The following is a 15,882-nucleotide window of genomic DNA, read 5'->3' on the forward strand; positions in this document are numbered from 1 at the left end:
CCAAAAAACAACATGCTCTGAGATGCATGTGGTGCAAAGCAATAAAAGTAACTGTAGCCTGGATGCGTATAATTCGTCGTTGGAGATCCTAGTGCAAACTGGTAGGACATGTTTAACTTGGGAATATGAGTTAAAGGGTTGAAGCGTAAGAAAAAAAGGGCAGAACATAAACTTCATCAAATGTACAATGTAAAAGTATTCCAGTGATGAACTTTTCAATCCAGAAAGTGTCCAATCACCAACAAGCAAGAGCAGACAACAGTGTGTAGAAAAGAATAATTTGTATTGTACAAATTATTTACAAGAACCCAATTTTACAAAAGGAAGTGAAAGCTTGCACCTGCAAACAATGTCTAAATGCAGTGATTTAGAACATAGTGCAGATGCATGCACTAAGAAACAATTATACAACAAAATTAACAATAAAGTATGTATATTTACTCTGAATACTGCAAAAACAGTAGAACTCTGCACAATAAAAATATTTTTAATAGTGAAGATGAGTTGAATGAAGGTGTCACACATTGACATGATGTGTGAACGAGCACAGGAGCTCTTCTGCTGGTAATTGCTTCACTTATATCATGTAAAAGATGTTGCAACATTTCTGTCACCACCACACATATGAGGCATGCATACACAAACAGAAAGCACTTGATAAATACAAAAGATAAATATAATTCATCTGTACATTTCATGAGATGACCCAACTACTCTGAAAGAAAGAAACAACATGCATGCACAGGTACAATTTAAAAAATATATCAAAACACACAGTTCTTTCAGACATGATCTAGCCCACACATTTAAAGGGACACTAAAGGCAAATATTAAGTCAAGCTGAAGTGATAGATAAGTGCTGGAGAACATCTAAGGCATCAAATTATTGCTAACATAGCTTTAGTAATATTGAGGTAAATGCAGGACATGATTAGGGACTCCTCTGGGACATTAAAGGACTAGCCCAATGATGAAGGCACTCATTATAATTCTCACTAGTACTCAATCTCTCGTAATAAAAAGATCATTGTATTGCATTATAAGACAAAAGGAAATGCTATATGTCCAGTTCTATTTGATTTCTTTTTCAAAAGAACTCAATGACGTTACCCTTGACAAGGACGCAGGCGGTCGAAAAGTTTCATTTCTTGCACTCTGCAGTGCCTGCGCTCTCACTTTTCAGTAGTTTCGTTATGACGTAGTGCTGCGCTGGTTTTTCTGGCTTGCAAAACTCAGATAAGCTGCAAGTAGCAGAGAGTGCCACGTCCATGTGATGTCACGGGATTCCTAAACAGTCCACACCGCTTGACCAAGAGCAGCTGCAGCGGTGAATCCAATGCTCTGTCTTGGTTCGGTTTGTCCATAGCCACACGTTTGCGTTTTGTGCAGAAAACTGCAGCGCCACCTGTTGGGTGCCGTTTTACTCACCAATGGCAGTAAAGGTTGGTGATGGTGTGTGCAACATCACCACTCCCTGATCTGGGGCGGGCGATTTGAATGGCGCTATAGGTATACGGACCCTTCACATGCAATTTTCTCATAAACTAAGTCGTTTCTTGGCAGGAAACAAGCACTGCGAGGTTCCTGGAATGGTATTTTAACAGCTGACGTCGACTTAGTATTTGCCTTAAGTGTCCATTTAAGTATAACGCTTTTATGCCACACAAAGCATGCAAAATGTTTCAGTCAAACAGAAATTATGAGACTTATAGCTGTAATTATACACTGCTCCACACAAAAGACCCACACGCATGCAAAACCTTCAAAGTGAAAAAGCAGAAGAGCAACTGCGACGCATAAATTAAGGCACACACAATCAGTTCTGAACCCACACTGCACAAAATCATGTAAAGCTGCAAGATGTTTATTTACAGAAATGATGCAGTGTTTTGCTCAATATTTCCTTATTCTGAAGGCAAAAAATGTTTGCATGGTAGTTAAAATCTCATACACAAGGTATAAACATAATTCACCTAGTAGATTAAATTTTTTTACAAAGATTAATAAGAATCGTAAGAAATTTTACGTATATTTTCAATTGAACCCAATAAAAGAAGGAAAGATGCATACAAACTGTGCCTATGCAAGTTCAAAGGAATAGAGCTAAGCAATACGAAGTAATTAGTGTAAACTGCCAGCACGCATGTAAGCAGTTAAAATTCAAGAATTTGTTACATTCAAGTAGCGATATAGTACAATTGTTTAGTGCATAGTGCTTTGGCATGACTAGCAACATTGTTAACTACTGAGTAGTCATTTACTGTAGACAAACATTAGTGTTACACTAGCAAAGTTGTTGAGAAATGAGTAAAGATGTAAAGAATTGCTCTACTATTCAGCTGTCCAAATCAACTTTTTAAAATTTTAGGTCACCAAAATTAGTTTTCAGAGCTGTAATGAACACATGCAAATTAACACACCAAAAGCATCATGCAATTAAAAAAAAAAAGCATGAAGTAGTTGACACGCCTATACCCCTTTCTATTCGAGGCATTCAGTGACTGTTCCACACAAGTGAACAGACTTCGGATGCTTGCTTTGAAGCCTCAGAAAAAAATGGAATGAACACAAATATGTTACAGAGGTGCCTTTACGAACTGTGCCAAATGAAATTTCTTATGCCACTCTTATGTCTCCTAGCGAAAAGATTTTGCCTTTCCAAAAGTAAAAATTCCATTCATAATTGCATGAAACAAAACCGGTTATGCAAGAAATAGCAGAAAAAATATGTAGGTACATTTCTGTGAAAAGTTACACTGTGCTAGTTGCATGCTTTGTGTTTTCACTCTATACAGCGACAGTGACTCAACATGACAACCTTCTGTGCTCATTACCGAGCTGCGGTTCAATGCCTCCAGAAATGCAAGTTGCCATTAAGCATGCTCACAGAGTTTTATTTTGTCCATGGTCCTTCTTTTGTTTTAAAGAAAGAGCCAAGAAAGCATTCCTACTCAATTAAGCCTATCCCTCCATTGCCTTTTCCTTTCAGGATTAGAATTTCTAGGAAGCTTGAAAAGGCAGGCACACTTTACAATACACGATTGATGGTACTCTACACACAGCAATTGTTCCAAATTACTCATAGGCACAACATAGTTCAAACATCAACTTGCCATAGTGTGGGTGGTTTTAATTGCAAATGTTGATTACCCAATAGCTTATAACGATGTCATTAAAATACATGGCTTTCAGTATACGTTCTTTGGAAAGTGACATCTTTGGTTTGTGCTGAGAACAGGAATGTGCAGCAAAGAAAAGCCATGCTGCAAAAACTTGAGTCTTCTGCAATTATCCAACAAACTCTGCTACTGCACTAATCTGCAAAGCATAACTTTCCAGCTCTTGATGAGTTTACAAACTGAATATCAGCCCCGGCATATCCACAGCAAGTATCAGCTCATAGCCACAGCACACAGTATAATTAAAGCAATAATGTCGCCTGTTATGCTCACACACCACCTACTCTGGCCACCAGTGCATCAGCTTAGGAGCTTTCGAGATAGATGGTACATCCACAAACAAATGAAGACCTGCATGTCTTCCGGCAGACAATATTATTATGTTGTTGCAGTTCCCTCTAAATGTTAGCAATTAAAATATGCTAGATCCTTCTCTAATTAAAATAGTTCAAAATAAAACAGCATAACAATTACAGTGCAATGTCCTGTCACACAAGAGCATGCTTTACACAATAAGTGACAAAACACACAGCCAATTTGGCAGATATAGAGATGCACAGATTAGGGCCTGAAATTCCATTTAGGCTTGCATTACCTCTCTTGAGAGTAGAATAATTAATAACAGAAGAATCTAGAGCATACGGTAATGGCAGGCACTAATTTAGGGATGATATGGATTTGTAGAATTCCCTGGCCAAATCACATTGTGCACAATTTGCAAGATTTTGGATGAGGTCCACATTCTTCATGGCCACTGTGGGTGAGGTAAATACATGACAGTGTTTGACAGCAGTAATGTGGAGAGAAAGTCTCAAACTCTATTTCTTTTTTTTTCTTCTGCTCTGATGAGAATGTAAACTTTTTATGTGGGTGATGTTATACATGACTGAGTTTGACAGCAGTAATGTGGTCTGAAGGCCACTACACTCTTTTTTTGTCGTTATTGTTGCTATGATGAGAGTAACTTTTTATGTGGAGGTCAGTCTTTTGCTGTTGCAAAGACTCTTCATGCTAATGAACTGTGGAACCTCTCATTAGTGCCCTTGCCATGCAGCTCGACTGATTATCCAGCCTGGCAAGCTTGGTGCAACCATTTTTCTCATTCACCTTCTCCACCCTTCCCACACCATGCTGTCTGCCTTCTGTAGGCATCGAGCCGTGCCATTATGGCCATTGTTGCACCAGCGAACATGGATACCTAAGCAATGCTTATAGCCAGCTCGGCAAGCATTGAGCCTTGAAAGCCATTGTTAGCGATGGCAGCTGGTACAGAAGCTAGAAAGGGCAACATGCAATAGCTGAAATGCTGCACCCTCTCATCAGTTTGAGGCATGCCATGGCACTGAGGAGTTACTGGTAGAGCACACCAGGTCAATTTTTACAGCTTCCAGAAATATATGCTAATCGAGCATGAACTAAAATTCAGCTGCTACTCATCACCTGAGTAAATTTTTCGGACATGAGTAGCGCTACGTCCCAAATACCACGGCCATGAACGGTGTTGCTGCCATTCATTTTACAGCCTGTATCCTCAGTTCTGATGGCTACCAAGTAAAGAGATTGCGGCCAACTCAGCCCCATTTTCATAACTTTCAGTCACTCGCATGACATCTAGAGCAGAAAAGTCCCAGATGCGGCCATGAAGAAGGCTGAAAGTGACCCGTTCTACAACAAAGGCACGGAGGTATTAATGTATCAGAGACGTGGATATAATTTTGTACTGCAGTTTCTAGATGTTGCATTCAAGCTTTCTTTTGGGGGAAAAACGCTGCCTCTTCATGCACTGCACTTTCAATGCTGTAGTAGCAATCAAGCCAGCGATGAGGTGCATGCAAATGACTGGTGGACCTGCTTTCTACTAGGTTCATCCATGCACTTATTACTGAGTGAAACGGAGAAAGCTACATGTGGGCACAAGTTGCCAAACTGGATCCCCACAGAGTGACCTAAACTGCCAAGTGAAATACAATCAGCAACATGCTACACATATCTGATTTAGATCTGATATCAGATCAGATTATGAAATGTCCACCTACAACGTGTAAAATAGACATCAATGCATTGAAACAGGACAGAGCAAAAGCCCAGTAAAGAACCTTCTGTGCTGACACGAAGGAAATTGACAAATTCCCCCCCCCCCCTGAAATTCTCTTCTTAGAAATGCCTAATTATTCAAACATTTGTGATTCACCTTGTGTCCAAGAAATAGCAAGAAATTATGTGGAACATTTTCAGCTGTGAATTTCAAATGAATGCATACACTTTTTTCTTGTTTTGATGATACTAATATTTCATGTGATCCCATGGGATATGCATCTTCGAGATTCTACTGAGACATGCCGGAGACAACTTCTATTTATAATAGCAAGAAAAATAATGCAATGTCCTGAAAGAGTGTTGCGTTATGTATCATAAAAAAATAAGTGGAAAGCAGTACACTTCAGAAGCTCTAATGAAAATGGGAAATATCACACAACTTTGTAGGTTTATTCTGCAATGTGATGGATGCGATGAAAACGAGTGGCCAGCGTGCCATGAGAGCAACTACAAGCATCACCCTTGAAGCATTCATGCAGCACAATCGGGAGCTTTAGCATAGCACTACCACCTCTACCATCTGCCCGTTTTGTGTGTGCTAGCTAAGTCACGCAAGATCATCAAAGAGGCAGCTGTAACGGTGCAGTGGTAGTGTTCTGCTAAAGCTCTAAAGTTCCAGCAAATTGTAAGTTGACACATACCCACACTTCGCGAGAGAAGAATCACTTCAATTCACAAGACAGCAACATCATATCAACACTGCCAGCCATGAAAAAAAAGAAAAAAAAAGAAAAAAAAGAAACGCAGCACGAAAAAGACATGGTCACCATGTCACACGGGGAGGATGTCGAAGAGGTCGCAGATGCCTTCACTTTCATCCAGGTGAAAGAAGTAGTCCCGCTCACTAAGTGGTGGACTGAGGCACAAGAACGATGTAATTGGAGACACTAAAGGAAAAATCAAAATTACATATGATAATTTAGCATTTACAGTGAATCATATGCAGAATTTCTACAACAATGCTTAGCTAAAAAGTGTGCATAGTAATTAATATCGCTTATTGCAATTTTCTCATGAGGCGGTGCTCTTGACGCGTTCGACTTGGGCTTCTCACTGACAATTAGCCGTAACTTTTTGGGCCAGTGTTTGAAGGCTTCTGGTTCATTTTAAAAGCTGATCTATTATAAAATCAATCATTAGCTACAAAGATCTAATTGGCATTGGCAGCCGAACACTGATAATTAAAAAGTTGATTAGCAAATCATAGTAGTTTCCAAAAATTTTAAATGCTGTTATGCATTGGTTTTGAAGGTAGAGTCGCGGAAAAGTCCGAATAATCCGAAAAATGTGGCATTTGAAAAATTGGTCACCGACAGTGCTCGACATGTTTGCCACCAGAGTACAGTAAAACTTCGTTAAACCATACTCGCTTAAACAGTAGTTTCGTTTTAAAAGTAGTAAAGTCAAATTCTCAACTCGGCAGCCATTAGACATAATGTGTTTTGTATCCGCATAAACCGTACCAGCTTATTGTGCACGCATCGGTTAAAATGTAGCACTTCCACTTTTCGTCGCGCAAACACAGCGGTACGTCGTCTCCATCGGGCGGCCCGGCAGAATAACAAGCCTCGGAGATCGGAACAACGGCCTCCAAGTGCCCTGTGCGTTAGCGCATGAAGCCACATCAACATCAACATCATTTTGACGCCGTGCCAGAAAGCGTTATGGCTTTGTGCAAGCGAGGAGTCGCGTCATGCCGAAGTTCGGATAAAAAAGACGCCGGGTGCTCAGCATAGAAGAAAAATTAGACATCGTGACACAAAGAAGTTGGCGCTGGCACGCAACAGGGATCTGCTGTTGACTACGGTGTGTGGCATTTCGAATGCGAAGAAGTTGCTCGGCAGCGCTGCTGCGACCGCGAAGACATGTCGGCTACGAGGTTCGACTTTTCAGTATCGTTGCCTCTGTTGTTGCCGAAGTCTCGACTAGCGATAGTGATGAGGACAACACGGAGAGCGACAGCACGGGCGATTCAGGACCGACAGTGGCATAAGCTGCGTGTTATGTCAGCCTCATGAATGCAATAATCGCGACGAGAACAGGGGCACGATAAAGTAACTCGATTCCAAACGAAAAGTTTTCCAAACTCCGGCACCCGACTACGAAAAAGTCGCCCCGGGACTGCTGTAGCACCACTGTGCGCGTGCACGGATAATACGTAATGCCAATGAGCAATTTGCCATGCGAGCGTTTGCCGAGAAGAGGGGGCTGGCTGACAAGCTGGCACGCAGCTTCAGTAAGTTTGAGGCCGCTGTCGTCGTGCTAGGCCGCCGCGGCATCAAACCAAAATAACACTTTTGTCGTGCGAAGTGAATAAATACCGCATGTTTTTTTTTCCTTTCATCGGACTCTCTCTGAGTTCCGTTTTCGACAGGTAAGTGGGCGATCTCATGCTATTTCGGTTGAACAGTACTACCGTTTAGTACAGTCGACTCCCGATAATTCGAAGCCGCTTAATTGGAATTTTCGGTTAATTAGAAGTGATAATAATAATAATATTTGGGGTTTTACGTGCCAAAACCACTTTCTGATTATGAGGCACGCCGTAGTGGAAGACTCCGGAAATTTCGACCACCTGGGGTTCTTTAACGTGCACCTAAATCTAAGCACACGGGTGTTTTCGCATTTCGCCCCCATCGAAATGCAGCCGCCGTGGCCGGGATTCGATCCCGCGACCTCGTGCTCAGCAGCCCAACACCATAGCCACTGAGCAACCACGGCGGGTTTAATTAGAAGTGAAGTGCTGGTCCCGTCAGTTTTGCATGTAATCCTATAGAAGAAATCGCTCAATTCGAAGTCCTCATCCAGTAATATTGTTTAATTGGAAGTTAATTTTCAGCCGGGATCCTCGAGGTGACCGTCATTCTTTGGTAGAATGTGCAATTTTTCAAGTGTTGCAACAGTTCCGTGCTCCGCATTGGTGTCATCGCCACCGCAGCTGCCCGCAACGCCATCCTTCTCGGAGCGGCGCGATTATTTATTGCTACGGCTGCCGTGGCCTCCGCGATCAACTTCGGCGGGAGGCGAAGCGGCTCCCGCCGGAGGCCAAGCGCGGCTGCCGCGCGTGGCCGGAGCTGATCGCGGAGGCCACGCGGGTGCCATAGGTGCACGCAGCGCTGCATACTGGCAGTGGCGAGATTGTGCGAGATTAGTCTTGCAGCGTGCGCAGCGTTACGTCGAGGCCGTGTGTTGGTCGAGCACCTTTGTGCGGGAAGCTCGTAGGCTAGGTTGTTCCACGAGCGATTCGGAATTGACTGTACCTAGTCGCGCAGTTTATAGCCATGGCAAACCGTGGCTCTTATCGCACGCTCGACCTGGCAACAAAAGTCGAGGTTTTGAAGGAAGTTGAGAAGGGAGGTGCCGCCAAACAAGACATAGCGCGGAAGTACGGGATCAAGCCGAACACGCTCTCTAACTACATCAAGAACAAGCGCACAATAATGGATGCATTTGAGAATGACAAGTTCAAGACTTCTCGGAAGCGAATGCGCACCGGCGCTTACCCAGAGTTGGAGAAGGCTCTGCTGGTTTGGATTAGGGAGGCCAGGAGCAACAAACTTCTCAGCGGAGACATCGTTGCGATGAAAGCCCGAACGCTTGCAGCAATGTTGGGGATCGAGGACTTCGTTTCGTCAGATGGATGGCTGACGCGCTTTAAAGATCACCATGACCTGGTTTTCAAGAGCGTGTGTGGTGAAAAGGCGTCCGTTAACCAGGAAACATGCGCCACGTGGAAGGACGGAAAGCTGCGTGAATATCTCGCCGGATACAGGCCGGAAGACATCTTCAATGCAGATGAGACTGCACTCTTCTATCGGCTTCTACCAGAGAAGACCCTGACATTCAAGGACGACGACTGTGCTGGGGGCAAACGCAGCAAGGAGAGAGTGTCGGTGCTGATCGCGGCAAACATGACTGGCACGGAACGATGTCGGTTACTTGTGATCGGGAAAGCCGCGAAGCCGAGATGTTTTAAAGGCGTGAAGACGCTGCCTGTGGACTATGAGGCGAACAAAAAAGCATGGATGATGGCCGAAATCTTCAAGAGCTAGATAAGCACATTGGACCGCAAGTTTGCTGCTTCGAACCGCAAGGTGTTGTTCCTTGTCGATCACTGCAGTGCTCACGTGAATGTGCCAGCCTTGAGTGCAATACGCCTCGCATTTTTGCCTGCAAACACAACGGCTGTTTTGCAGCCAATGGACCAAGGCATCATCAAGAATGTTAAAGTCCTGTACAGGCGGCACCTCCTCGAGCGCATGATTTTGTGTATGGATAGCTCCACAAAGTACGAGGTGAGCCTGCTTAGTGCCATCCACATGTTGGCGCGAGCATGGGATCGTGTGAAGCAAGAAACAATCGCAAACTGCTTCAGGGCTTGCGGTTTTGTGGCAGCCTGAGGATGCCTCTGAAATTTCAGCGGAGGAAGCGTCAACAAGCGAGCTTGACGGCACTGATTTTGGTGATGCTCTCGGGGACGTCAATTTTGAAGATTACGTCGCCGTAGACAAGGCGGTCGAAACGTGCGGTGCGCTGACGGATAGCGAAATTGTAGAGATTATTCGGCCCCAGGAAGCGACCCAGGAAAGCGACGATGACGTTGAAGGCGAGCCGCAACCTAAGGCTGCCGATGTAGCTGCGGGCCTTGCTCTTGCGGAGCGCTTCTTTGCCGCTGAAGGTAACGCGGAAGAAGCGTTCCACCACATCTACAGCCTGCATACCTTATTTACACGATTGTAAGTCGACCCCTTTTTTAAAATTTGAAAGTCTGAAGTTGGGGGGTCGACTTACAATCGAAACCAAAACATGGCCCCGCCAAAAAAAGCCATACCAACGAGAGCTACAACGTAGTTACAATTTTATGTTTGCTCTATGGCCCTACCCGTATCTTTTCGCTATCCTGCGTGTTTGTTCGCTTTTCGGAAGGGTTTTTCAACATTTTTGAGAGTCTTACAGTGCATGCAACACTCATGGGGGGGTGTCGATAGTTGATAAAAGCGCCGCTGTTCCCATTTGCGGCGGCACCCTCAGAACGGCGGCGCTTGCGGGGAGTATCGGTAGTTCATGGAAGAGCAGACAACGCTCGCGGGTTTCTCTTTCTCTGTTTAAAGGCATTGGTATTGGTTTGACTAACTTCTTGACGCGCTCCACTTCGGCTACGTGCTACTTCTACGCTTCCCCAGTCGTCATGTGTGCTGCAGGCCCACTAATCTTTCGGCACTCGTTCACAGCAGCGTTCAAGAGGGCTGCCATCCTTTACGCCGAAGAAACAAATCACTGCGCAGCGGGCCGCAATTTCGATGTTTCTAAACGGGTGGTGCGAGAGTGGCGACTGCAGCGAAGCGAAATTTTCACCTGTGTGACGGCAAGTGAGAAATTTCCCACGTGCCGAAGTATGGACGCTTTCCGGAGCTGTAGGCTAAGCTTGTGGCTTACGTCGCTGAAATGCATGATCGGTCCCTGCCAGTGAAGTGCGACGTGGTCATGAAATAAGCCCGAACCTCCGCCTTAATTTTAAGGTTCTGCTCCGCCGTGAGTACAACGAGTGGCTGGCGGCAGAAGACTGCGAAATTATGCCAACCGGACCTGTCAAAAGAGCCTCCCTGACGGCTGCGTGTGGTTGGGTGCATTTAGCGTGGGCTGCTGTTCTGCAAGATGTCCTGGTGTGGTCGTTTGCCAAATTTGAAATTTCGGTGGACCACGACGCGCTGTGGGACCGCAGCAACGATGACGATGGCAGCACTAGTGAAGACGAGTAGTCCAATGACCATGTCAGCTACTAATAAATTTTCGCTATCGAATGCGCCCTCGGGTTTTTTTTTTTTTTTTTTTCCCGGTCAAGCGATATGGGGGGGGTCGACTTACATTCGGGTCGACTTACAATCGTGTAAATACGGTAACTTGCTTTCAGCAGCGCGATTCGGCAAGAAGAAGCAAAGCAAGATGACCAATTATTTTTGTTAGAGAAAATACTCGATTTCGCCACAAATAAAGTGCTGTTTTTTGTGTTTTGTGCTTAATTGGAAGTTCGTTTAATTCGAAGTTTTTTGCGGTCCCCGTGAACTTCGTATTAACGGGAGTCGACTGTATGTACTTTTTCCGAGCTCCAGCCAACTATGGTTTAACGAGGTTTCACTGTAGTACTACACATTTTAGGCTATGTGCAAGCAAACATTTACTTCGCCATAACTGATACTGTGTCAGATTTCAAATCTGCTTGGGTGTGGTGCTCTTACGTTCAACAGCTGCTTGAAACGAATAAATCTGTATACATTGTGCCTTTATGTGTGGCCTGGTTTATTTTAGATAAAAGCTTTACTTTTTCAAAATTATGCCAGGAAAACAATGCAAATTTCTCGTACTGGAATAAAAGGTTCTGTAAAATTTTGTTTGATGAGAACAACGAGTCTACTTTACAGCTTGACAAAGAAGGTTTTGACAACGTTGGTGCAGAAATTGACGCAGAACACCCAAGGAAGCCAGAATATTCAAAGCCGTCAAAAAAGTGAGAGAGAGAGAAGGTGGGTCAGCCGAACATCTCGCAGCTACTGTTCCCCCCAAAAGCTATGTGTGTAGTCAAAGAATCATTGAATGGAAGAACATGCACAGAACAATGAATCACAACTCATTCTCACATGCAACACAGGGAAATAAAGTGTATTCCCTGATGCAAATAACCAGTGGATCTTATAACACTAAAAATATTCTCTGTTGTTACGAAGTTGGAGAGCTTCGTAATAATGCTTATAAAAAGAAAGAATTTGGTATGCTGAGCAAAATGGGAGCATCTTTATAAAGTTGGTAGAAGAAATCAAGGCCATTCTAGTTGTCAACCTTCTGATGAGCTAACAACTTATGAAGTGGACTGAAAGTCAAAAATATAATATTAACTTCGAGTGTTCTTTGAATTCCTGGACACTGGACAGGTTCGTACAGGTCTCACAGACAGAAATTGAAGAATATTCAACGACTTTCAAGGCCCTGTCAAAGCTCTTTAAAGGGTGCAGAGCGGCACCCCATATAGCAAATTTATACTATCACAATGTTTTCAAAACAATATAGATAAACTTAGAGATAACAAAGTTGTTAATATTGGCACTTCATCATATTGAAATTGGACTTTTTCTGCAAACATGTACAGTCGCTAACAAATTTTTCTTGCATGAAAGGGGCCGTAAAACTTTTTGCATTATCGCGTAACTGGAAAAAAGAAACAAATTTCATGATTAAAAAGCCCCCCTTCTTAAAAAATTTGCCAGTCCGCGACCAAAGATACGCTTTTATACCATGTTGATGATGTCTTTATATCGATGGTACAAAACAAAACCTGCGAAACTTTTACATACACTCCGGCGCCTGGCTGATGGCATTGCTCACAATCAGATGACTTTGCACCTGCTATAGATTAACTTCAAAAATAAAGCACGAGGGCCGTGTTAAAAAAGGAAAAGTTGCAGTTTCGCCCGAAAGCCGAAGCCTCGTTTGCGATGCCAAATTAGTAGACAGCTATACAAAGCAAGGATGGTAGTTTTATCGGCCGTATAAACTTGGAAACATTCACTTACTAACTCAATTAACAAGCATGGTGTCACCGTGCACAAGCAAGCATGAACAAACCACACTCGATGAGCGCGGACACTCACTGTCAAAACATTGCTGTAAGCAAGTGTAGCGGCAGCAATGAGTGAAGTGACCTTCGTGCTGTCTATTGCTTTAATGCAAGAGCGGCGAGAACACAGTACATACAAAGGTATGAGCCATCTGCAGAAGCCTTTCAAGACATGTCACGCACGCCACCACGTGCAGCCATGCACGTGGTGGTATGCGTGGTGGTGGTAATATGTACTTGTTGACGGAGTTGAAGCCTGCCTCCCCTCCCCACTTCCCTCCTTATCGCAGCACAAAAGATTGAGCAGCAATTGTCAGTTTCCCTTGCACCCGGTCGCGAAATATGCAGTTGCTGCCCGAGTACAATGCCACTGCACCTCTATCCCCCGATGGCCTTTGGTGCGACAGAAGGTGGCATGTTTGCTCTTCGCTTTTCTCCTTCACGAGCGCCAGATTGAGCCATAATTGTCGGCTTCCATTGCGTGTTTTCACTTGCACATACCGCATACGATGTGCGGTGACGGTGTTATCACTCTTGAACCTTATATGGAGCATGGCGACACTGCCGCCGACAAAAATGCGCTTGGAGTGTCCATATAATTGCTATTGCAATAAAAAGCGAGCCGCTGCATCTGGTGCATGGCACAAAAGCCAGCCTCACATGCCTTCCTCCCACCTCCTTGCCACTCTTCTGGAACACAACTCCGACAGCGCCGATGGAGAAGGGGGAGGAGGAGGGCAGAAAGCACGAGAGAGTGTGACTGCAACAAAGTCATGCTGTGCCGGGTGAAAAAATTAAAGGATTTCAAGAGAAAAAAGACTTCCAGGATTTTCAAGGGCCTTGAAAACATACTTTTCAATTTCAAAGGTTACAAGGGCCTGTACGTACACTGCTGGAGTAAACATTGTCTACAATATGTACTATCAGTGTCAAATGAAACGTGAACAGCGGAGCGCATGGCCCAAGCATACAAGCTATACTGCGCGCCGTCTAGTTATCACCATCGACAGGCGCGCACGTCCGATTTGGCCGCACATCTTCCACACGTCTTTCCTTGTCATTTTTAGGGTATAAAACATTACAGTAGCTAGCGAAGCATCGTATCTTCACCTTTGGCTATGGTTTGTCCAAAACACAGTGCATGGTACTGAGAGATTTTGTTCGAATCAACAGTTGCATGGTCTTTGGGCATGCAATATGGGCATTTTAGCACTCACAGTACTAAGCATGCAGTGTACCAATCACTAAGCATGCAGACTGCCAAGAAACAAACAATGCATCTACTTCAAAGATAACTTGAAATAACTTGCAACAGTTCATTTGCATAAATTGGATCAGCTTACCATTTTCCAAGAAACCATCATCAGCAAGGTTCATTTCTGGAAAATAAAAACGAGAAAACCATCACAAGTGTTATCTCTGCCATTTCAACATAAACTTAAAAAAGTAAATCATACAGATTACTTGGCAGACTTGTGTCCTGTGCCTTATTGAGAGTATAGGTATATTGTGCACCCCATGCAGTGCTGTGAGGGCACTGCCCAACAGCACTCTCCATGTTGTGTTTGGTTTTGCATAGTACAAAAACAGAATATCTGCTAATGAATGCATGCAACTACAGCACATTTGTCTGCCTGAGCTGTGCTGCGATGTGAATTTTAGATAATTCAGGCAAGAGGTTTTATAGCATGCTATTGCACTGCACATCGCAAAGGAACGAAAACATTGCGACAAGTGCGCATATGAGGCATAGAGAAAGTTCCAGTGGTAGCTTTACTGTGCTATGGTGCATTCACAGTTTATTTTGTTTCTTTGCCATTTAACTGCTTATACCAATACGTAATGTGATGGCACCAAGTTTTCATCTACACTTCCCTCACTGCATGATGTAAATGGCTGTGCGTAGGAAAGGCAATTTTGTTTTGCTTGTCATCTTGGCAATCAATTTACTCGGGACTTTTAACGCCCTTGCATAGTACATACATCATTACAAGACAGCTAATCAGCAGGTTACGCTATTTGTAGGAGTTGTAGGTCGTAGGGAGGAACTTGGGGGGACAGGACTAGGTGAGCAGGATTTCTTCACAGATATTTACATTCAAACAGGGGATACATTCGACAGTCTAGCGTGACTCCCAAATAGAGCACACAAGACGAAGCATACAGCATACGAGCACGAAGCTCCAAACACACCAGCACACTGCTGGTCAAGCACGAGTACACTGCTCACGAGCACGGTCACAGAGCACACTCTAGCAGCCGACAACAGCTGCTTATATACACTCTGTCCTCCCTAGATCCCTAGGTGAGGAAAAACGGCAGTTCACTGCCAATTCGTAGCGTCCAATGTCATCGAAGTTGACCCGCCTTTTTGGAGGAGGAGGGCTCACACACACACGTACGCACTTTGGCTTCCCGGAACCCGAGCTGAGTGAGTTCTCGCTGACACGTGTCTTGCCCCGAGCAGACACCTCTTAATCCCTGAGTGGACCTCGCACAGTGGCCACCGCCGGTTCTCCATTGTCTTGCGTCTTGAAAGGCGCACGGGACGGTGCCCCCAAATACATTCCCTCGGGAACTCCCTCGCTCCCAAAAGACCGGGTCGGTGGTGGCGAGTTCACTAACAAAGCCTGGTTCGTCGGCCTCGTCTCGGCATTCCAGCGACGAAGAGTTGCTGACTCGGCGCATTGTCCTCCTCACACAGCCAGTCGCCATTCGGCTGGAGAATGACGGTGGCTTCCCAGAAAATGCCAATCCTGCTGCTGCAGCTGGCTGAGAAACTTTGCACGTCGGCACCTAGGCAGGCCATTCCTAACATATTGCGCCTTTGTGCCCAGGAGCAGTTGCGTATAAGATTCTAGAAACTTGCTGGGCGCCCACTTTCATTCATGGGCGAGTGTGGAAGTATTTTTGAAGTACACACTCAACTTGCCCTCGTCTCTCCTAGCTCCCAAACTCTTACACCAATATCTGGAAAGTGCAGATCTGGCCACGATT

At 44.5% G+C, this 15,882-nt stretch overlaps 1 protein-coding gene across 1 annotated transcript in view; it reads right to left on the reverse strand.

Annotated features, from left to right (window-relative positions):
* Positions 1–264: 264 nt before the first annotated feature.
* Positions 265–15,882, reverse strand: part of LOC142565105 (uncharacterized) — a 62,771-nt gene continuing 47,153 nt past the window's right edge. The window contains exons 8-9 of the mRNA XM_075676234.1: positions 14,229–14,264; positions 265–6,163 (exon numbers count right to left, since the gene is read on the reverse strand). Of these exons, the coding sequence (XP_075532349.1) occupies positions 6,048–6,163; positions 14,229–14,264 (152 nt within the window). The 3' untranslated portion in view covers positions 265–6,047. The remainder of the gene's footprint in view (positions 6,164–14,228; positions 14,265–15,882) is intronic.

This window comes from Dermacentor variabilis, chromosome 1 (assembly GCF_050947875.1).
Source record: "Dermacentor variabilis isolate Ectoservices chromosome 1, ASM5094787v1, whole genome shotgun sequence".
Classification (NCBI taxonomy): Eukaryota; Metazoa; Arthropoda; class Arachnida; order Ixodida; family Ixodidae; genus Dermacentor; species Dermacentor variabilis.